Source organism: Schistocerca cancellata, chromosome 1 (genome assembly GCF_023864275.1).
Source record: "Schistocerca cancellata isolate TAMUIC-IGC-003103 chromosome 1, iqSchCanc2.1, whole genome shotgun sequence".
In the NCBI taxonomy this organism is placed as follows: Eukaryota; Metazoa; Arthropoda; class Insecta; order Orthoptera; family Acrididae; genus Schistocerca; species Schistocerca cancellata.
In genome coordinates this window covers 910,318,171-910,343,247 of record NC_064626.1, presented here as the reverse complement: position 1 = coordinate 910,343,247, position 25,077 = coordinate 910,318,171, and the positions used below count along the sequence as shown (strand labels likewise).

The following is a 25,077-nucleotide window of genomic DNA, read 5'->3' as shown; positions in this document are numbered from 1 at the left end:
CACCACTTCCTTGCCCACAATATGCCCATAACTGTATAAGTTGCCTGTTGTTTCACATGTCTGAGAGCAGTCTCAATGCATCCTTTACTGCAGAGTGGTTGCTCTTTTCATCTTCTTCCTTTTCTTCATCGTCTAACTCCTCTTGTTCAACAGTAAGCTGTTGCATAACAAGATCGATGAACTGATCACCTTCAAGTTCTTCATTGGTAGCACCACCGTGTCATCTTTCGCTAAATATTTTTCTACATCAACAGGCTGGATATCACTCTGAAGAGTTTGCAAATCAATGACTAAATCTGCAGTGTCTGGGTCATTAGTTTCTGGAAGTTCCTGCTCTTGTTTTAGGCTACACCAAATCTCCTTCACATATAAAGCAGGGGAAGAATGACTGAATGACTCTGTGTGTGAAGTAACTGTTCTAATCTTAGCATCACAATCACAATGTGAGTGATGGATAGGGCATTGTGGCATATTCATAGACCAATCATCTAAAACTCATTCTTGAAACTTTGTTAATAGACTTTCTTGGGATAGTTTACATCTGTCTTCAAGAGTCTTCCAGTTCAGTTCCTTCAGTATCTCTGTAACACTCTCCTATGGATTACACAAACCTGTGAACATCTGTGCTGCCCTTCTCTGTATACATTCAATATCCCCTGTTAGTCCTATCTGGTACAAGTCCCACACACTTCAGCTATATTCTAGAACAGGTCGCATGAGTGATTTGTAAGCAATCTCCTTCGTAGGCTGATTCCATTTCCCCAGTATCCTACTAAAAAAACTGAAGTCTATCATCTGCTTTACCCATGACTGAACCTACGTGGTAATTCCATTTTGTTCCCCTTCAAAGTGTTACACCTAGGTATTTGTATGCCTTGGCTGATTCCAACAGTGACTCACTGATATTATAGCCATAGTATACTATGCATTTTTTCTTTTTGTGAAGTGCAGAATTTTTACGTTTCTGAGCATTTAAAGCAAGTTTCCAATCTCTGCACCACTTTGAAATCTTATTAAGATATGACTGAATATGGCTGGCCGGTGTGGCCGTGTGGTTTAGGCACTTCAGTCTGGAACCGCGTGACCGCTACGGTCGCAGGTTCGAATCCTGCCTCGGGCATGGATGTGTGTGATGTCCTTAGGTTAGTTAGGTTTAAGTAGTTCTAAGTTCTAGGGGACTGATGACCACAGATGTTAAGTCCCATAGTGCTCAGAGCCATTTTTTTTTACTGAATATTTATGCAGCTTCTTTCAGGGTTGTGCTTCGTTAAATATAACTGCATCATCTGCAAAAGCATGGTTTTACTATTAACATTGTCTGCAAGGTCATTAATATACAATATGAGCAGCAAGGTCTTAACACACTTCCCTGGGGCACACATGAAGGTACTTCTACTTCTGACAATGACTTTCCATCCAAGCTCCCCACCAAAATGTCCCCAGTGCAGTCACAAATTTCACTTGGTACCCCATATAATCATACTTTTGACAATAAGTGTAGGTGCAGTACTGAGTCAAATGCTTCTCATAAATCAAGAAATACTGCTTCTACCTGGTTGCCCCGGTCCAAAGCTTTCAGTATGTCATTCAAGAAAAGTGTGAGTTGGGTTTCACGTGATTGATGTTTTCAAAATCCATGCTGGTTGGTATTGGGAGGTCATTCTGTTCAAGATACATCATTATGTTTGAGGTCAGAATATGTTATAAGATTCTACAACAAATCGATGTTAAAGATATTGGATGGATCACATCCCTTTTTATAAGCAATAACTTCACAGTACAGTAGACTAATTTTCTATACAGAAAATTTTGAATTAATTGTAAATTATAAAGTTAAAAAATCATATACCTCTGCAAGTGTTCTGTGTTATATCTGTGTGTTCACTTTAGTTGTCAATCCTGAAATATGCTTCCTATAGTTCTCAAAATATCACTGTTTTTGGTAATAAATGACATACAGATTTACCTTGTGACATTGGTGAAACCATATGAAACCAGACGCTGGCACCTCCTGCACTGAGCCCTGCAAGTGTTACTTTCTTCGGATCACCTCCAAATGATAAGATATTCTGTTGCACCCAACGTAAAACTTGCACTTGATCTTTCATTCCATAGTTTCCAGGAAGATATTTATCTCCCGTAGAAATGAAACCTATTACACAAGATCAAAGTGGTCACAAGTAATACAATGTACCTGTATAGGTTTTATGTTTGAATCTTAACATGAACTCATTTAGAAGAAAGTATTAATTTATTATGGCTACAAATAAAATCACAAAAGCAAATCATATTTCAAGATTATGATGAATGTGCAGAAGGATTAATTAGTTACAACATTAAGTCAAAACACCCTTTTTTAAGTATGGAACTGTTGTCATCTGTACTGGAAGCTCTGCAAACTCACTGGTACTTGAATGCCAATGGTTTTCAATACCTTCATCATAAGAAAACAATAGTGAACACATTAGTAAGCAAGGCAAAGATTATTTCTGATGATGACCATCTATAGTTTGAATTTCAACATTTGATTTGCATCTTGAGGGAAAATGCTTACAGAAAAGGAGAGATGGTGAAATATTTCAGGTGCCACTGATGGATAACACCTTGTGATTCAGCAGAAGACATCAAGTTAGCTGCATTATTTCCATATTGTGGGGCAATGCCAGGCAAGACAGGATGCATGCCACAGAGACATGGAGTGAGTCTAGTGTTCTGGCCCATCTCCATGTTACGAGATATGTTATGCCCCATTACAAACAACATAGGTCTCTGAGTTCCTGGCATGTATGGTGCTCCTTGTGGACATGGAAGCATTTACACAGGCCAGACTATTCACAGTGTTGATGAACACTGTGCTGAGCATAACACCATATTAAACAAATATAACTTGAGAAATGTATACTCAATGTGATACTAGTTGCATAATGATTATGTAGTGATTCAAGAATTTCTGTGTAAGTTCTAGAACCACTCAGCCTACTACTGTCTCAAACACATGATATTCTAGATATGAGTGTGGGGTGGTAGAATCCTACCTACTGTGTGTCACTAGTTTGTGTGTGCAGGTTTAAAGTCTGTCGTGAGAAGAAAGTAGACACGGTAGTTGAACGGCACTGACAAGTACCTGTCAGACAATCCACAGAGGTGTTAGTGGGTGTGTATGGAAGAACCATGGAATCTATATGCAGCTCTGTACCTATTGTATCATTGACTATTGTTATGTGAAAGAAGAACAGTTGAAAAAGTAATCTTGTGGACTCTTAATCTAGCCTTGTCAGAGGCCAGATCTATTTTATTATTCATGTGAAATAGATTCATGGTTATAAGCCAACCCTTTTATAAATGTAATTAAATTTGTTTCTGACATTGGCTGGAGCAAGTGAGAATTTTATTCTGTATAGCATTCAAATATACCACTGGTTGGCGAAGAGAAAAGTTAGCGTATCTACTTATTTCACAACTATAGAGATATGCTTAAATATTCCTGTACCTAGCATCATTCCATGGAGAAGAAGTCAAGAGAGTTTTCCAGGCAGCCAGCTAGCCAGCAAAGAAAATCGGCTGTGAATTTCAAGTAAGTCTCCTCGTATAAAAGAAGTGGGAAGTGTCTACGTCTACTTCACGCTTTAAATCGGCATCAAAAACATTAGAATGTGGCAACATATGTGTAAAAGGACCTGAGAAAACAGGAATTTTAAGTCAAAAACTAGAGAAGAAGTTGTTACATGTTGCCCTAGCAACCAAACATACCATGACAAGGGATTTACTCTGAGACATGTGAATATGTTCAAGTATCCAATGAAGCAAAATTTGAATGGAAAATGGTGAAGACATGGAAAATTCACAACTATAAAACAGCAAAGAAGATTTCAATGCATTTGTAGCTGCTGTTCACTGGTGCTGACCTGCCTCTACGTCTGCTCACCTATGACACAAGACTTCTATGCTGGGTGAGTGAAACAAAACTTCATTACTTTAGTATAAAGTGTTACTTAAAATCTGTCTTGATTGCAAATTTTTTATTCACATGACCGGTTACAATTACTCCTGTAACTGAAATATAAGATCTGAAGATGGTTCTGAATGAACCGAAACTGGTCATGTGAATAAAAAATTTGCAATCAAGACAGATTTTAAGTAACATTATAAAATCACTGATTGCTGTTATCCCATAAGACATTATGTCTGTTTTTGCAAAGTTAGTATAAAGTGGTACATACTGTTGAGTAACCTTTTATTGTGTAATTATAGTATTTAAAGTTAGTTTTAAATGGTTGCTAGGGCTAAAGCATATAAAAGCATGGACAATATACAACAACAAGCTGAGGACTCTCAAGAACCAGCTATGGCTATGAAAGTTAGTAAAGAAGTGCCAGACTGGAATGAGTTGGTAAATTTAATTAAAGGTCAGATTCTGCAATCAAATGCTCAGAACGAGGCTCTAAGGAAAGAATTAGGCTTGGTAAACTCTCAATTAAGTACCCAGAGTGAAGCTTCAAATGCTCAGAGTCTGAAGTTATACTCATTAGATTCACAATTAAATAGCCAGAGTGAGGTTTTGAATGCTCAGAGGGAAACTCTAAATGCTCAGAGTGAAACTCTAAATAGTCAAGCAACAAAACTAGGTTTGCTAAATGCCAAAGTCGACTCGCAAATCAAAGAATTTAGTAATCTATATGAAGGCATGGGAGCTCTTAAGACTTAATTTGATGCCTGAAATAGTAGAGTAGAGAATTTAAAAATAGATGTAAAGAATGAATTTACTAATTCCTTGACCACTCATATAAATCAAATGTTTACCGACCTTAGTCATAAACAGAATGACAATTTCCGAGATTTATCAAAAAGGTTAGAATTTAACATTGAAAACAGATGTAATAATGTGGAATCCAAAATTAAGGAAAAGTTAGGATCTTTTGAAAATGTGTGCAATGTTAAGTTTAATGTTGTAAAGCAGGGATTGAATACTTTGAAAGAGAGTGTAGATAAGAATAATGAATTAATACTGATTATTCAGATGCAAATTACAGGTGTCAGTACACAAGTAGATAATGCAGAAAGAAATTTCAAAGAGAAAATAACGAACTTTGATATCATAAATGTAAGTAGTTTTGAGGAACAATTTGAAGAAATTATAAATCAAAAAGTTACCAAGAGAATAACCTCTGGAAATATATCACCTATTCTGTCTTCCGAACTTAGTGACAGGAAGGGTATAGACAACTTGTGGAGAAAATTCAGGCTTATCCAGGATAAGTAGAAAAAGGAGTAACGTCACCTAATGTGGTGTTAACTAGAGAAACTGTAACTGATTTACAATGGGAGGGCTAATTCAGGGTTATCCAGACAATTCCCTGAAATTAAGCCAGACAGAGATGAACATCCGACCCATTTCTTAAAAAGGTTTAACCAAGCATTACTAAAACATTGGGAAGATTCTAAGAAAATCGAATTTGCTGTGGGGTATCTTCTAGGGGAAGCCTCAGAATGAGGAATGGTAAATACTGAGAAGTTTTCCTCTTGGGAGGACTTTCAAAAGAAATTTAAAGACAAATACTGGTCCGCCAGTGCACAAGAAAAGTTAATATCAGATCCATGAGACCCAGGTGGAGTCATCTATCCCCCAGGGACATTAACATTCTGAGTTAATGAGTGGAGTAATGACCGGTGTTTTTTCCAAATAGCTTTCTGCACCAAATTCCTTTAAAATCTAGAACTATTCTGTAATCTTATTGCTTAGAAAACCAGATATGAGTATGAAATAGAGAACAACTTAAGAGAATCACAAAAAAAGTGACATCTTGACAAAATAAATTAAATAGAGTATTATATTTGTCAAAAATATAATAAGATGTGACTAGCTGAACAACTGTTATACTATAGTGTACAGATTTTCTATTTTGTATAGAGTATTTTATACCTTTTATGTGATGTGATATAGATGGGAGGGTTTGTATAAATTTTGAAAGGGGTGGGTATTGTAGCTAAAAGCATGATTTACAAGAACAGATAAATCATGACTAACACAAAACACACATCACACCTTTCAAACAACCCTCACAAACAAGTGTGCCTGAGTTTTCATCATTTGCAGTTTCCATAGGGTTGCTAGGTTTTCCTTCAGGGACCTCAAAGGGTGAAGTTGGGGCAAGTCCGTTCTGTAGGAGATGATTTAACACCAAACCTCCTCCAGCATCTCACTCAGGTACCTGAGGGGTAGGGATTCTAGGGAAGGAGGGTGGGAAGGGTTTCTTGTCTTTGGGGCTATTGTCTTTCTCTTCTTTGATCCTAGCATTCATATCTATTTTTTCCTTGCTTACTTCTCATTTGAGGACCTGTCTATTTTTTCCCTCTTCCCATATTCACAAACTTCTATCACTGAAGTCCTTCCTTATTTCCATGGTTACTATAAACCTAAATCTTATCTTTAGATAAGAAGGCCGAAGAATCAGACTACACAAACACATATTCACATATACGCAAATATACACTTCTACACAAACATTAAATCACATTAGAAGAAGCCTGTCACAATGAGAGAACTACCAGGTGTTATAGGGAAAATGTTTGTACTTATGGAATCATGCACACATATATAGGAAGCTATGACAGTTCTACATTGACTATGCATAAGGAGAGGTGCAGATACATAACAAACAACTATAAAGTAGTAATGAGAAATGGATAAATAAGAGAGAGGCATGAGCAAAGAAAGAAAACGAAAGTAGGAGTAGAATTAGTCATGTTGATCATTAAGTAACGTCAGCGTAATGAATACTCTGATGAATTGAAGGATAGTGGGGTGTAAATAGTATATGTAGACATAGTATGTATTGTTCAAGAAAGGGCAGAGAATTATTTTGGAAAGGAAAGATATTATATAAATATATGTAAGAAATGTATACTGTTAATATATGAAATGTTAGTATGTGTGATATTATTTGATTAATGATTATGTATAAAATATTGTGTGTTTGATCTGAGGGGGGGATATGTAGTGATTCGAGAATTTCTGTGTAAATTCTAGAGCCACTCAGCCTTCTACCATCTCGAACACACGGCATTCTGGATATGAGTGTGGGATGGTAGAATCCTACCTACTGCATGTCACATGTTTGTGCGTGCAAGTTTAAAATCACTCGTGGGAAGAAAGTAGACGTGGCGGTTGGACAGCACCTATAAATAAAATAAATAAATAAAGTACCTCTCAGGCAATCCATAGATGTTTTAGTGAGTGTGTAAGGATGAACCATGTAGTTTATATGCAGCTCTGCATTTATTGTATCATTGACTATTGTTATTAAAACAAGAACAGTTGAAAAAGTACTCTTATGGACTCTTGACGCAACCTTGTTAGAGGCAAGACTCATTTTATGATTCATGGTAAGAAAGGTCATGATATCCAAGCCAACTTTTTGTAAACTGTAACTCAAATTGTTTCTAACATCCGATTGTATGAGAGACTTGCTGGAAGTTACATATTCGTGTGGAAAGTGAGATTTTTTATTGTGTATAGAGGTCAAATACATCATTAGTTGACAAAAAGTAAGGTTTGTATGTCTACTTATTTCATAAGTAGAAAGAGTCTAAAAAATTTTCAATGGAGAAGAAGTCAAGAGGGTTTCCAGTAGTTGGCTATTCAGTGGAGAAGAGTGGCTCAAATTCCAAGTAAGTCACCTTGTAAAGATGTGGAAGGTGGTTTGAGGGAATAAGCTGATATAACCCAGATCCACACTCACACTTTAAGTCATCAGAATGTTAGAGTATGAGCACTAGCATTACCTGGGTCATGTGCTGCTTAGTTAGTTATAGCAACAGCAACCTCTTCCATATTTTCCACTGGGATAGGATGCCTACCTCTTCCAGGTGTGACATCAAGGTCACCACCATTATCAAATTTCATTATCACCTTCTTTAAACCATTTAATGACACTGGGCCTCTCTTCAGATATTTCAGTTAGTGATACTCTCTCACTGCAGTTCTGTAATTGCTGCCATTCATGTAAAACAATTTCATTAACAGCACAGAGTCTTCTGGTTGATAACAATACTGTTTGTTTACATTATGGCTTGTCAAATGACAGCATGTATGTCATATTGTCATACAGTGTACAGTGCCAGATTTGCACCTGCTGGCCAAAACTTGTTCTAATTTTTTTTCCATCATGAATCAATTCCATGTGAACACACTGTCATATGTCCCAAATTTTGCAGCATTTAATAATTACAGTCCACACTGGACCTCCATGAGTAGCTGCACATTAATTATAACCACCTGAAACTTTCTTCCAGGAATGCTAGACCTGCAAATTATGCAGGAGAACTTCTGCAAAATTTGGAAGGTAGGAAATGAGATACTGGTGTAAGTAAAGCTATGAGGATGTGTCTTGAGTCGTCCTTGGGTAAGTCAGTTGGAGCACTAGCTCATGAAAGGCACAGATATCAGCTTCAATACTGGTCCAGGACACAGTTTTAATCTGTCAGGAAGTTTCAACTAGAAGCAGCTTTAAATACTATAAAAAACTTCAACAAAACAGTGATCATATGTGGAGATTTTAATATTGATTTTCAAGAAATATCAAAAGACTCGCAAAGCTTAATGACCCTACTGGAAACATATAACATAAAAGCCACCATAGACTCTCCTACAAGAGTTACACCAACAACTAGCTCAACAATTGATCAGATATTAATAAACACAAATGAAAATCACAATTTCTGTGATGGAAATCTTAATACTGGCTTCCGTGATCACTATGCATAGTTTATTGCTTTGCAAATCCCAAGTGAAACAACTGAGAAAGAGGAACTTGTAAAAGAAGCAAGAAAATTCACTAACAAACAAATAAACTTTTTTATACAGAGACTAAGTGAAGAAACCTGGTATGAAGTGTATACTTGTGAAAATACGAACAAAAAGTTTGAAAAATTCATGGAAATCTTCATGTCATACTCTGAAGCTACATTTCCATTAAAAAAACCAAAAATGTCAACCTAACTTCAAAAAGAACAAATGGATAACAACAGGGCTGAATATTTGTAATATTGTGCCTTGTGCCTTATTAGATACAATGGTACATTTGTATCATGTATATGTAATCACATATGTATATATGACTGTACTAAACTTGTAAAAAAAATGCTATGACATTTGCAAAAGACACCAGATGGTGTCTCCATGCAAAAAAATACAATAAATAAATAAATAAAATAAATAAATAAATAAAAAGTATTAAAATCTCTTGTGTGGAGAAAAGAAGATTACACAATATAGCAAAGGCACAGAACATGCCTCATGAATTTCATTTGTACCTGAAGAATTAGAAGAGGATCCTCAAAAATATTGTAAGGAAAGCTAAAACAATGGCAAATGACAAATACATTGAAAATTCAAAAAACAAATCTAAAGCTATATGGGAAGTTATAAAAAATCAAACAACAAGTGAAACTAAAAAGTATAAAAATATGAACTTATGTTATGAAGGACAAATGATTTCTTGCCCAACAGAAATTGCAGGGACCTTCAACAAATATTTTGCAAACATAAGTGAACAGTTGGTGAGTGGACTGGAAGGACACAACAAAATATCACGTCCATCATCCAATAGTGCAAGAAATTTGTCTACATCTTTGTTCCTTTCACCCACAAATAGTGAAGAAATTTTATCAGTTATAAAACCTTGAAAACAGGGTACTCATGTGGAATTGATGGAATACCAGATGCATTTATTAAAAAATGCTGCCTTACCTTAGCTGAACCCTTGACGCACTTGTGCAACAGCTCACTGGCATCAGGAACCTTCCCTTCATGCTTAAAAACAGCAAAACTGAAACTGCTGTTCAAAAAAGGAAATCCAGAATGTGTTTCAAATTATAGACCAATAGCCCTACTGCCTGTATTTTCAAAAATTTTATAAAAGTTTTTTTCTAAGAGATTGTCTGATTTCCTAAATAAAAATAAAATTCTCTCTCCTTCACAACATGGCTTCAGGAAAGGCTATTCAACTGAAAGTGCAATATTTGAATTTCTTAATGAAATCTATACTAAACTGGGTGCAAGTGAGTTTGTGACAGGCATATGTCTTGATTTATCTAAAGCTTTTGATGTCATTGACCATAATGCACTACTGTAGAAGCTTGACCAATTAGGAATTAGAGGTATATCCAATGAGTGGCTCAAGACATACCTATGTGGTCGGAAACAGGTGGTTGAAGCGCAATATACTGACCATAACAAAATCAGATACTACTATTCAGGATATGAAAATGTGAAATATGGCGTCCCTCAAGGATCAGTATTTGGACCCATTCTGTTTCTCCTTTATGTCAATGATCTTATGTACAAGAAGTATTGCCAAACTACCCTCCAATTTGCAGACAATACAAGCTTCCTTATTAGTGGTAAAACAGAAGAAAAACTAAAAGACTCCACTATACAAACAATGAACAATGTAGAACAGTGGTTCTGCTATAACAAGGTAATTATAAACAAAGAAAAGACAGTAGCATTGAACTTCTACAATGTAAAAGGAAGACACCACCCAAACATAGAAATAGAACTTAGGGACAGAGTTCTTGAAAGTGTTGACAGCACAAAACTTCTGGGACTCTGGCTCCAGAACAAGACAAAATGGGAGGTACACATTGAATATTTCCAACGAAAACTAAGCAAAACCTGTTACATCATAAGGATCTTAAAAACTTGTTGCAGCAAAGCCAGCCTGTTCAATGTATACTACTCCTATGTGCATTCTGTAATTAAATATGGCACAATATTCTGGAGCAATGCAACAACAAATATTAAACTTTTCAGGATGCAAAAGATAATATTAAGAATTATTGAAGGGGTAAACAATACGAAATCATGCAGACCCATATTCAGTTCTTCCTCTTCCTTGCATTTTTATCTATGAAACATCAGTTTTCATCAAACAATATATTGATAGACACCCAGATATCTTATTAAAAAATGAAGATATACATGCACACAATACAAGGCAAAAATCTGACCTTCATATGAAACAGGTGAGAACATCATTGTGTCAAAAAGGCACACTACATACTGTGATACAGATTTTCAATAATCTACCTAACCACATTAAATCAGCAGGTAAACTCTGTAGTTTTAAGGCTGAAGTAAAGGTATATTTAATTGATCATTGCTTTTACAGTCTGACAGAATACATACAAGCCAAACAACAAAAATAAGAGATGAATATTCTACTTTGTATGTTACCTGTAATGTTTGTTGTATGTTTGAATGTTTGCTAAATTACTTCAATATCTAGTCCTTAGGATTGCAATACAAACTGTATTTTATCTTATAAATACCTAACCATGTCCAATATCCTTGTATATATTCTATACATGTAGGATTTGAAGGAATAAATAAATAAAAGTTTTATATCAGCATTCTCTCCACTGCAGAATAAAAAATTCATCCTGGAATTCAAAAATTCACTATTTACAGATAATGGTGACATGTTTAAAGCTGTATATGTAATTTAGGATATTTCTTTTTGAATGACCTTATTTGTGTGAATTCCATCTGGATGTGATACTTAGTAAACTGTGTAATGACACCAAACGTAGGTGAAATTGCTGGAAAAGTCAAGATGAAATTTGGAGCCAGCTATTGGAGAAGTGCAAACGGAGAGGAGCTATTTCAATTGAGTATTTTCACAAGTGATCCAAAGTGTGACACTTAGGAAAGTAAAGGGGCAGGAGAAACAAAATGAGACATTTCAAACAATGTTAAATCCAGGATGGAATGCTGCCAGAGACTGTGGTCATGTGTGTGGGGGTTGCATTTGCATGAGTGTGTGTGTGTGTGTGTGTGTGTAAGCAGATCATTTTTGACAAAGGCCTTGTTAGCATCTCCACTACATAGTGAGTAGCAAAATGAGACATTAGTAAGTCACAGTCAGACTCCAGTATAACCACCTTTCTGAGGATAATATTTGTCATAAATAAAATCTTTACAAATATTAATCTTGGATACTATGTTGTTGTTGTTGTCTTCAGTCCTGAGACTGGTTTGATGCAGCTCTCCAGGCTGCTCTGGCCTGTGCAAGCTGCTTCATCTCCCAGTACGTACTGCAGCCTACATCCTTCTGAATCTGTTTAGTGTATTCATCTCTAGGTCTCCCCCTACGATGTTTACCCTCCACACTGCCCCCCAATACTAAATTGGTGGTCCCTTGATGCCTCAGAACATGTCCTACCAACCAATCCCTTCTTCTTGTCAAGTTGTTCCACAAACTCCTCCCCAATTCTCTTCAATACCTCCTCATCAGTTATGTGATCTACCCATCTAATCTTCAGCATTCTTCTGTAGCAACACATTTTAAAAGCTTCTATTCTCTTCTTGTCCAAACTATTTATCGTCCATGTTTCACTTCCATACATGGCTACACTCCACACAAATACTTTCAGAAACGACTTTCTGACACTTAAATCTATACTCGCTGTTAAGAAACTTCTCTTCTTCAGAAACGCTTTCCTTGCCATTGCCAGTCTACATTTTATATCCTCTCTACTTCGACCATCATCAGTTATTTTGCTCCACAAATAGCAAAACTCCTTTACTACTTTAAGTGTCTCATTTCCTAATCTAATTCCCTCAGCATCACCCGATTTAATTCGACTACATTCCATTATCCTCGTTTTGCTTTTGTTGATGTTCATCTTATACCCTCCTTTCATGACACTGTCCATTCCGTTCAACTGCTCTGCCAAGTCCTTTGCTGTCTCTCACAGAATTACAATGTCATCGGCGAACTTCAAAGTTTTTATTTCTTCTCCATGGATTTTAATACCTACTCTGAATTTTTCTTTTGTTTCCTTTACTGCTTTCTCAATATACAGATTGAATAACATTGGGGAGAGGCTACAACCATGTCTCACTCCCTTCCCAACCACTGTTTACCTTTTGTGCCCCCCGACTATTATAACTGCCATCTGGTTTCTGTACAAATTGTAAATAGCCTTTTGCTCCCTGTATTTTACCCCTGCCACCTTCAGAATTTGAAAGAGAGTATTCCAGTCAACATTGTCAAATGCTTTCTCTAAGTCTACAAATGCTAGAAACGTAGGTTTGCCTTTCCTTAATCTATTTTCTAAGATAAATCGTAGGGTCAGTACTGCCTCACATGTTCCAACGTTTCTACGGAATCCAAACTGATGTTCCCCAAGGTCAGCTTCTACCAGTTTTTCCATTCGTTTTGCAGCTGTGACTTATTAAACTGATAGTTCGGTAATTTTCCCATCTGTCAACACCTGCTTTCTTTGGGATTGGAATTATTATATTCTTCTTGAAGTCTGAGGGTATTTCGCCTGTCTCGTACATCTTGCTCACCAGATGGTAGAGTTTTGTCAGGACTGGCTCTCCCAAGGCCGTCAGTAGTTCTAATGGAATGTTGTCTACTCCTGGGGCCTTGTTTCGACTCAGGTCTTTCAGTGCTCTGTCAAACTCTTCACGCAGTTTCGTATCTCCCATTTCATCTTCATCTACATCCTCTTCCATTTGCATAATATTGTCCTCAAGTACATCACCCTTGTATAGACCCTTTATATACTCCTTCCACCTTTCTGTTTTCCCTTCTTTGCTTAGAACTGGGTTTCCATCTGAGCTCTTGATATTCATGCAAGTGGTTCTCTTTTCTCCAAAGGTCTCTTTAATTTTCATGTAGGCAGTATCTATCTTACCCCTAGTGAGATAAGCCTCTACATCCTTACATTTGTCCTCTAGCTATGCCTGCTTAGCCATTTGGCACTTCCTGTCAATCTAATTTTTGAGACATTTGTATTCCTTTTTGCCTGCTTCATTTACTGCATTTTTATATTTTCTTCTTTCATCAATTAAATTCAATATTTCTTCTGTCACCCAAGGATTTCTATTAGCCCTCATCTTTCTACCTACTTGATCCTCTGCTGCCTTCACTATTTCATCCCTCAAAGCTACCCATTCTTCTTCTACTGTATTTCTTTCCCCCATTGTTGTCAATTGTTCCCTAATGCTCTCTCCGAAACTCTCTACAACCTCTGGTTCTTTCAGTTTATCCAGGTCCCACCTCCTTAAATTCCCACGTTTTTGCAGTTTCTTTAGTTTTAATCTACAGTACATAACCAATAGATTGTGGTCAGAGTCCACATCTGTCCCTGGAAATGCCTTACAATTTAAAACCTGATTCCTAAATCTCTGTCTTACCTTTATATAATCTATTTGAAACCTTTCAGTATATTCCATGTATACAATCTTCTTTTATGATTCTTGAACCAAGTGTTAGATATGATTAAATTATGCTCTGTGCAAAATTCTACCAGGTGGCTTCCTGTTTCATTTCTTCCCCCCAATCCATTCTCACCTACTACATTTCCTTCTCTTCCTTTTCCTACTATCGAATTCCAGTCACCCATGACTATTAAATTTTTGTTTCCCTTCACTATCTGAATAATTTCTTCAATTTCTTCGTCATCTGCAGAGCTAGTTGGCATATAAACTTGTACTACTGTAGTAGGCGTGGGCTTCTACATCTACATCTACATCCATACTCCGCAAGCCACCTGACGGTGCATGGCGGAGGGTACCTTGAGTACCTCTATCGGTTCTCCATTCTATTCCAGTCTCGTACTGTTCATGGAAAGAAGGACTGTCGGTATGCCTCTGTGTGGGCTCTAATCTCTCTGATTTTATCCTCATGGTCTCTTTGCAAGATATATGTAGGAGGGAGCAATATACTGCTTGACTCCTCGGTGAAGGTATGTTCTCGAAACTGCAACAAAAGCCCATACCAAGCTACTGAGCATCTCTCCTGCAGAGTCTTCCACTGGAGTTTATCTATCATCTCTGTAATGCTTTCGCGATTACTAAATGATCCTGTAATGAAGCGTGCTGCTCTCCGTTGGATCTTCTCTATCTCTTCTATCAACCCTATCTGATACGGATACCACACTGCTGAGCAGTATTCAAGCTGTGGGCAAACAAGCATACTGTAACCTACTTTCTTTGTTTTCGGATTGCATTTCCTTAGGATTCTTCCAATGAATCTCAGTCTGGCATCTGCTTTACCAACAATCAACTTTATATGATCATTCCATTTTATATCACTCCTAATGCAAGTTCCTTCGCGTACTCTGTGTAAAATCAAACTGGTATCCCATCAGGTTTGGCGGCCTTTCCTCTTTTGAGCGATTTTAATTGTTTCTCTATCCTTCTGTTATCTATTTCGATATCTACGGTTTTGTCATCTGTGCGAAAATCTAGAGAAGGAACTACAGAGCAGTCTTTCTCTGTGAAACAGCTTTGGAAAAAGACATTTGGTATTTCGGCCTTTAGTCTGTCATCCTCTGTTCCAGTACCATTTTAGTCACAGAGTGTCTGGACATTTTGTTTTGATCCACCTACTGCTTTGAAATAAGACCAAAATTTCTTAGGATTTTCTGCCAAGTCAGTACATAGAACTTTACTTTCGAATTCATTGAAGGCCTCTCGCATAGCCCTCCTCACACTACATCTCGCTTCGCGTAATTTTTGTTTGTCTGCAAGGCTTTGGCTATGTTTATGTCTGCTGTGAAGTTCCCTTTCCTTCCGCAGCAGTTTCCTAACTCGGTTGTTGTACCACGGTGGCTCTTTTCCATCTCTTATGATCTTGCTTGGCACATACTCATCTAACGCATATCGTACGATGGTTTTGAGCTTTGTCCACTAATCCTCAACACTATCTGTACTTGAGACAAAACTTTTGTGTTGAGCCGTCAAGTACTCTGAAATCTCCAGAATGAGATTTTCACTCTGCAGCGGAGTGTGCGCTGATATGAAACTTCCTGGCAGATTAAAACTGTGTGCCCGACCGAGACTCGAACTCGGGAGTTCGAGTCTCGGTCGGGCACACAGTTTTAATCTGCCAGGAAGTTTCACTCTGAAATCTGCTTTTTGTCACTTTTGTTAAACAGAAAAATCTTCCTACCTTTTTTTAATTTTTCTATTTATGGCTGAAATCATCGATGCAGTAACCGCTTTATGATCGCTGATTCCCTGTTCTGCATTAACTGTTTCAAATAGTTCGAGTCTGTTTGTCACCAGAAGGCCTAATATGTTATCACCGCGAGTCAGTTCTCTGTTTAACTGCTCTAGGTAGTTTTCAGATAAAGCACTTTACAAAATTTCACTGGAATATTTGTCCCTGCCACCCGTTATGAATGTTTGAGTCTCTGAGTCTATATCTGGCAAATTAAAATCTCCACACAGAACTATAACATGGTGGGGAAATCTACTCGAAATATTTTCCAAATTATCCTTCAGGTGCTCAGCCACAACAGCTGCTGAGCCAGGGGGCCTATAAAGACATCCAATTACCATGTCTGAGCCTGCTTTAACCATGACCTTCACCCAAATTGTTTCACATTTCGGATCTCCATCAAATTCCTTCGATATTATTGCACTTTTTATCGCTATAAACACGCCTCCCCCTTCACTGTCCAGCCTGTCTCTGCAGTATACATTCTATTCGTGTCTATCTTGGCCACAATAATGTGTTCACTATGCTGTTTGTAGTAGCTTACCTGCACTCCTATTTTTTTATTCATTATTAAACCTACTTCTGCATTACCCCTATTTGATTTTGTATTTATAACCCTGTATTCACCTGACCAAAAGTCTCGTTCTTCCTGCCACTGAACTTCGCTAATTCCCACTATATCTAACTTTAACCTATCCATTTCCCTTTTTAAATTTTCTAACCTACCTGTCTGATTAAGGGATCTGACGTTCCATGCTCCAATCCGTAGAATGCCAGTTTTCTTTCTCCTGGTAGTGACGTCCTCTTGAGTAGTCCCCACCTGGAGATCCGAATGGGGGACTATTTTACCTCCAGAATACTTTACCTAAGAGGATGCCATCATCATTTAACCATACAGTAAAGCTGCATGCCCTCAGGAAAAATTGTGGCTGTAGTTTCCCCTCGCTTTCAGCCTTGGATAAGATAGCAGAAGTAAAAGTTTGAAGTTGGACAGGTGTAATTCACATTGTTCAAACAAAATGTTTGTGTGAACTTAACTTCTTTTCATTGCTCCACTGCAGTTGATTTTGCTGTGAATTTCTTAAGTAATGACAGGTCAAAGAACGCCATGGTTCTGCAATAACATGAGAGTTCAAAAAGTGATTCAACTGTACTCAGATTTAGAAATCTGAATGTCCTTTATTTCTTGACTTGATGTCACATCATACAGTGCAGCTCAGAACCTCACATTGTACTACTCTCCTCATGCAACTTCTTGCATCTCTTACATACATTCGCTGACAGTCGGAACATTGTTTGTTAGTTACAATCACAGAAGTTGTTTACAATTACAGAAAATTTTATTCAGTGGTTACAACTGAGATGCATTAAATAGGACGCAAGCTCAAATATACTAGCCCTATCCATCATTTCCATGGAAAATAAGAGAAATGATTCAGATAAATAATAGTGATTACATTTTTGTTAATTGCACTGAAACTACATTATCCCAAATATTCCTATCATGTTTCCTGCTGCACATATGAGTACATTATTTTTTAATGTAGGTGGAATTTCAATGCGTAATCCAGTAGGCTAAATAAACACAGGACGACTCCCATTTTTGTCACTGAAGGGCAGCACTAGGCAATGAATGTATATGATTGGCTGGTATCTAATGGGAGGTTGATAGTGAGGGAAAGACTGGATGATAGAACAGAAGTGACAAGAACTGAGGCAACACAGATAATGATCTGATGTGTTGTTTTTCATAATTTGGTACGTATATAGCTATTCGTTTATGTTTTTTGAGGGGAGAAACCTGTAAGTCAATATATTTTTCATGATAATGCATATTGTAATCATGTTTGTGGACATGGAGTAATGCCACATTTGAGAAAATAGAATTTGATTATCGTTGAATACAATGGTATGATATACAATGTTGAGTTACTTAAGAATAGAAGTGTCTTTATCAGAATAATTTTTCAGATAATTATCCTTAAACATCCTGCAAATATCTCAACATGTCAGTGAGAAGTAGTTAATAATCAACTATTTTTAGGTAATGTGCAACAGCGTATTGTAAGTAGAAAAATCAATTTATTTTTTTTATCCTTCTCAAGAGATATTATACATATTTTTGTTGTAATTTACCATGTTTCATTGACTGTTTAAATATAAGAACTTTCATATGGAATTACTTTATTGACAGTTTGCTATAAGAAGACTGCCTAATTTTGGAGTGATGGAAGTTAGTGTTTGGGTTGGTGTATCATGTAGTTCTACTGAATTCTTTCAACATTGAAGGCCAAGCATTCCATTACAATAAATATGACTACAAATTGTACAATACTTGACAGCAGAAACTGCAAACTATTAATATGTAGATATTTATAAGTTCTGCATGAGGATATAAAAGTAGGTATAGAGTATGAAATAAACTATGTTGGTCAACAGAAAATGTTGAAGTTTGCAGGAGATACAAACCTATGCAACTAAAGACAGCAACAATTACCTTATTACACAGTGTGTTATTTGTCAAAATAGTTTTATTTACCAAAAAAAAGTGAAACTCCTCACTCCGTACATTATTTGTATAAATTATTGTTAGCCTACTACTCTGGCTGACCTTCACTGTCTCTCCCACTATTCAGACTTATCACCACTAATAAATCCTCTCTGTATCATTTACTCATCTGTCTACATATCTAGCATTTAATTTTATATAGTAGTTTTCCTAAAATGCCCTTCATACTTACATCTTTGTTCATTAACATTTTTGATGGTTACAAATTTCCTATTACTTCTTAATATTACCTTGACTTGTTCATAACTATCCTTTATCCATTAGTTGGTTGAATTTAGATAATTATTGACAGACTAAGATCTTGAATCAGGGTGATCCATTACCATTTTATTCCATCTTTTTGTGTAATGACTTAGTGTGCTATGATGTGCAGTCTTTCATGGTATTATCTTCTCCTTACACTTTTTCCATATTTTTTGTGTAATTTAATTTTTGTTATTATTTATTATTATTATTGGTGTTTTGGCCGTAATGGACCACAAAGTGTACAAAAAAGGAAATTTTTGGAGTTTTAGCTTTCCTTTGTGGGAATATTACTTTCATGGTCTCAGAATGGACTCTTCTCCTGTCATCTGACAAAAGTGTTTCTGTCTTTTTGGATTTTTCTGCCACATTAAGTGCCCATTTGTGGAATTTATACCTAAAAATTCCTCTGTCTAGGATATCAAGTTGTGTTATTCCTGCTTTTTGAAGACTTCTTTCACTGCACTGCAACTTTCATAGAGTTCCACAATGTATCTAGTCAATCTACCTGGTTCCATTCTCTTAATATACTTGTAGTATTTTACCTTCATTTTTTTTATCAAATACATGTTGGTATATTTTTCAGTTTACTTGTCTGCTGTTAGCTTATATGTTTTTTTAGCATAATTTGGACCTAATATTTTCTGATTACTTTTATTTCTTTCTTTTTGAATTATTTAGTGTTTCTACATTTTGTCTTTATGTTTTTTGAGGTCTCTCTCTTCCACAGTCACATTTTACAAGTAATGTGGTCTTAAACTGTTTTTTGTAAAAGACAGCATAACTTTCACATTAGTTCTCTCTTTCTGTTTAAAATGAGTGTTTCATTCCCATAAAGACACTCTGCTTGTCATATGATTCTTTTATGCAAATCTTGTCATATTTCCATATCTAATTTTTTAAAATTTTGGATGCCAGATTTATGATACTATATACTTTTATTTCAAATTAAGGACAGTAGCCTTTCATTTGCAAAACGTAAACATCATGTATAATTATGACAAATTCATGTTGGTCCTATCAAAGTTGCTTTAGTGTGGTAGTTACATGTAGGAAGTTGCATTTGCCTGAATATATTTCAATGGTACAACTTACCCAGAGCTCCCAATCGATAGTTGAATGTGACAAGTACAATGTCCTGATCCATAAGGTATTGTGGTCCATGCAATGCGCTGTTCCCTGTGCCTCCATACCACCCTCCAGCATGGACCCAGACCATAACAGCTCTCTTAGGATTGGCATCTTGTGTTGGTAACTGAAAGGATATAATATGAAATTCAGACACAAAAGAATGTGATTTTCGTAATTCTGAAGTATTTTGCAGTCCTTGTTAATTCCATCAAGGTCTTTCAGACTTGCAACATTTCATGTCTTTTTTTCTATGGTCTTTCTTAACCCTGTTGCTGGAGCCTCCTTTTCTGAGGTTATCTGGCTGTGCTGTTTAAATCTATCTGAGCTCCATTTAAAGAAACCTTTCCCTCAGACTACAGCTTTAAATGTACACTGATGTTACAGAGTCATTTCTACAGTGTAATTTAAACAAAGTAAAATACTTTAGAAACAACTACTATCAAACAGATACCTGCCACTAACATGTGGTTTACATGACAACAGTGCACCCATGTTCCACAATGGAGTTCTTGCTGTTACTGTTTGAATAAGTTTGGTTTGATAAAATTCCGTGAAACTGGTCAGTAACTTACAAGATTTACACAAACCAGTTCAAATTGTTTAACATAATGACCATTACTGGAATATATCTTTTTTAATAGGCCTACATAGAAAGCAGAACTTCAAGTTATTCAGTATGTGGTGTGGTGTATAAACAAACAACACCAGACACAGAAAGAGTATTTGTCTAATTGGATGGGGTTTCTTCCTCTGCACAGAATGACCCCTTCCTGTGTAGTGTCTGAGAGCTGTCTCTTAATTGTATCTGTTGAGCATAGATAACTGTAATTTATGTGTATATAGTGTTGTATCATGTATGTATTGTGCGATATTGAGAGAATGAAGAGGGTTAAACCCCAGTGGCAGCATACAGCCTCCACCCAATGAATAGCACCAAGAGAATCATCAAGCTTAATAACCTCATGTGGCAGATGAATTGCTATCAACAGTGTCACAAGACCTCATTCAATTGGTCACTGCAGAATGGTTTGGAATTTTATCCAGGATATTAGAGCAAAGTTTGGTAATCAGGAACTTGATGCCTAGAAACCACAGCAACTAACACTTTAACTAAGTAATAAACAGTACTTTGTGTTTAGTAGTAAGTATATTTGTATGTTAATTATTTTACTAGCAGGTGGAATATTGACATCTAAATACTGGCAATGATGACAGAAGAAGATGTAGGAAGAAAACTGAGTAACAGTTCTCGAAGAAAGCCACTGCAAAAAACTGTGTACTAACATTCTGACTAGGTAATAACCTTTAAGGAGGCAGTCATGCCTTGAGGTAGTTGGGCCTCAGCACTGTAGCCAACAGTGGTCCTGTGTTTATGGGCTGTGTACGTATGAATATGTGTACTTTGTGAACATTTCATCAATATTTCACTGTAACATATACACTTGCTCAAGTTCATAATATGCAAATACACCAAAAAGTCAATAAACATTTAGATTTAATAAATATGAGTACATGATGGTCATCAGAGAACTGTTATGGTTATTGAAGGGAAGAGACTAAATGTGAACTCTTGTTGGTGCACATGTTTACTTTTCCAAGACTTCCTTTAGCATTGTTTTTTGTGCTTTATTTATATATTTATTTATCCATCCATAGAAAATCAGGATTGTATGGATATTGTCAACATAAGTATATACAATAGGCACACAAATTTATAATTATCACAATCATAATTCATGAATATTGTAACATATAGATACATTGTTAAACCACTTAATAGCACAGTTGATAATTTATTCCAAGTAATCCTTGACAATATAAAAACACTTTACGAAGAAATATTTTTTTAGTGATTTTCTGAAGTTATCTATTTTGCTTATGTCTTAGATCCCTTTTGGAAGATTGTTGTACAATTTAATTCCATTATATAACATGCTATTTTGAGTTTTTGATTTGTTTTCCCTATTGAGGTGTAAGTGTTGTCTGTTTCTGGTTTCATGCGCATGTACTGGCATGTGCATGTGCATGTACTGTGCATGAACTGGTCAATGTGTTTTTTATGTATATTACTGTCTGCAAAATTTATTCACATGGAAATTCACATGGAACTGTCAATATATCCAAAGATTTGAATAACTCTGTGCAATGTGATCTATTGCTACTTTTCGCTATGGTTCGTATGGCCCTTTTTTGCAACTTAAATATTGTTTGTCTGTTCCGCTTTGTCGATCCCCAGAAGGATATGCCATAACTAATTATAAAGTGGGCATATGCAAAATATGCAGTTCTAGTACATGAGCTACTACATACTGAATTTATTATCCTAAGTGCATAGCATGCTGAAGCAAACACATAAACAGAGAAAAATTTTTTAGAGTACAAAAGCGTATAATAAGAGTAATGAGGAGTGTAAATCCAAGAACATCATGTCGAAACCTATTCAAAGAATTGGGCATATTAACCACAGCTTCTCAGTATATTTATTCCTTAATGAAGTTTCTTGTAAATAATACATCTCTTTTTCTAACTAACTGCTTAGTACCCAGTATCAATACTAGGAATAAGAACAATATACATTAAGATTTTAAATCATTTGCTCTTGCCTAGAAAGGAGTCCAGTACTCAGCAACGCATATTTTCAATAAGTTACCAGCAACCATTAAGAGTTTAGTTTCAGACAAGGCACAATTTAAACATAATTTAAAAGAATTTTTGGTGGCCAACTCCCTCTATTCCATCCATGAGTTTCTCAACAAGAACAGTAGACCATTTTAATGAAAATTTATTATACCTTAATTTTTGACAATACTTCAATACTTGGTTGTAACAGCCAAGTAACTACCTACTGTGTGAATTATGGATGTATGGAAAGCAGATGTAAGTCTTAAGTGTGTAAATAGTGGAAGTTTAATTTTAAATATTGTACATAATCTGACTGTTCTTAACTGAGAATCACTGAAATGAATAATTTACTTTTATTTTTGACAATACTTGGTTGTTATAGCTAAGAAACTAGCAAATGTCTGAATGATGGATTTAATGAAAGCAGATGTAAGTATTAAACCTATAAATATTAGAAGTTTAAATTTAATTCATGTACATAATTTTACTGTTTACTGACTGAAGATCATTAAAATTAATGAAACTCAAGTTTTTCTAATTACATTTTTGTGATGTGTTTATCTGACATGTTCCACACCCAGGAGGATTCCCTCTTTTATGGGTCTATGGAACGAATAATTAATCTAATCTAAACTATTTGCTTTCCAAGTACCGCAGTGCACTTGGACCAATTTAGTTTAAGATGTTACTGACATCAGCAAACAGTACTGATGTTGAAATTTCTTGGTAATGCTGATGCTGAAATTTTCTCAGATGGTACTTAGAGCGTGTTGTACACTCATGCTCATAAATTAAGGATAATGCTGATACATGGTGAAACAATGCTCTGGTGGGCAGTTCGTGGGTTTAAATCACCTTGACATATGACCATGTGGTGCATTTGACCTGTGGTTGTCGTATGGTGGCACTTGCAGCAGTCCACGTATGTAGAGGTGTGTTGGTGCATGTTAGAGTACGGTGCAGCGAGTAAGTGTGCTGAGGTTTTCTGATGTACTAATGGTGACTATGTGTTGAAAATGGCTCAAAGAACACATATTTACCTTAGGGGTAGAGTACTAGGGTGACTGGAGGTTGGTCAAACACATCAGGTTGTAGCACAGGCCCTCTGTGTGCCACAAAGTGTGATCTCAAGATTATGGCAATGATTCCAGCAGACAGGAAATGTGTCCAGGCACTACAGTACGGAATGTCCACAGTGTACAGCACCACAAGAACAATATCTCACCATCAGTGCCCACAGATGACCATGGAGTGCTGCAGGTAGCCTTGCTTGGGACCTTACTGCAGCCACTGGAACTGTTGTCTCCACACAGTCTACAGACGACTGAACAGACATGGTTTATTTGCCTGGAGACTTGCAAGGTGCATTCCACTGACCCCTGGTCACAGGAGAGCCTGTAAAGCCTGGTGTCAAGAACACAGTACACAGTCATTGGAACAGTGGGCCCCCTTAATTTCCTTGAAAGGGACCTGTATGGAGGTCGTGGTTTGATGGTGTGGGATCGGACTATGATCAGTGCACATACAGCCCTGCATGTCTTTGACAGAGGAACTGTAACAGGTCAGGTGTATCGGGACATCATTTTGCACCAGTATGTCCACTTTTTCAGGGGCACAGTCGGTTCCACCTTCCTCCTGATGGATGATAACACACAGCCCAACCGAGCTGCCATTGTGGAGGATTACCTTGAAACAGAAGATGTCGGGTGAATCGAGTGGCCTGCCTGTTCTCCGGACCTAAATCCCATTGAGCACATCTGGGATACTCTTGGTCAACATATAGCTGCACATCTTCAAACCCCTGCAACACTTCAGGAGCTCCAACAGGCACTGGTGCAAGATTGGGAGGCTATACCCCAGCAGCTGCTCGACCACCTGACCCAAAGTATGCCAACCTGTTGTGCAGCCTGTGTACGTGTGCATGGTGGTCATATCCCATAATGATGTCAGGGTACATGCACAAAAAACAGTGGCGTTTTGTAGCACATGTGTTTCGGGACGGTTTTCTCAACTTATCACCAGTACTGTGGACTTACAGATCTGTGTCGTGTGTGATCTCTGTGTGCCTATGCTATTAGTGCCAGTTTTGTGTAGTGCCATGTTGTGTGGCACCACATTCTGCAATTATCCTGAAGTTAGTTACATATTCCATTGATCAATAGCACAGAAAACCGTTATGATGTGGAACGTGTCATATGCACAAGAAATGCACACAGGAAACAAGTTTTTTTTCCATTATAGTGTTATAACTATATATTTCTATTATCTATCCCATTCCCTTAAATGGCACAAAATGAATATATTATATCTCCAGATTTATTTACTCATATTCAAGAATTCATTTATGAGCATGAGTGTAAATGATCACAGATCCTCCTTACAACCAATAGCCACAACACTGGATCTTGTAGCTCAATTGAAATCACTACATTGTTTTGTCAGGCTCTACAGCTTCCTACTGAACTGATGCCTGTAATTATGTTTTATACAAAA

The 25,077-nt window shown here is 36.7% G+C and overlaps 1 protein-coding gene across 1 annotated transcript in view; it reads right to left on the bottom strand.

Moving 5' to 3' along the window:
• LOC126191192 (esterase E4-like) overlaps positions 1–25,077 on the bottom strand; it is a 207,433-nt gene that overhangs the window by 123,538 nt on the left and 58,818 nt on the right. The window contains exons 4-5 of the mRNA XM_049931989.1: positions 19,927–20,086; positions 1,967–2,152 (exon numbers count right to left, since the gene is read on the bottom strand). Coding sequence (XP_049787946.1) covers positions 1,967–2,152; positions 19,927–20,086 — 346 coding nt within the window. The remainder of the gene's footprint in view (positions 1–1,966; positions 2,153–19,926; positions 20,087–25,077) is intronic.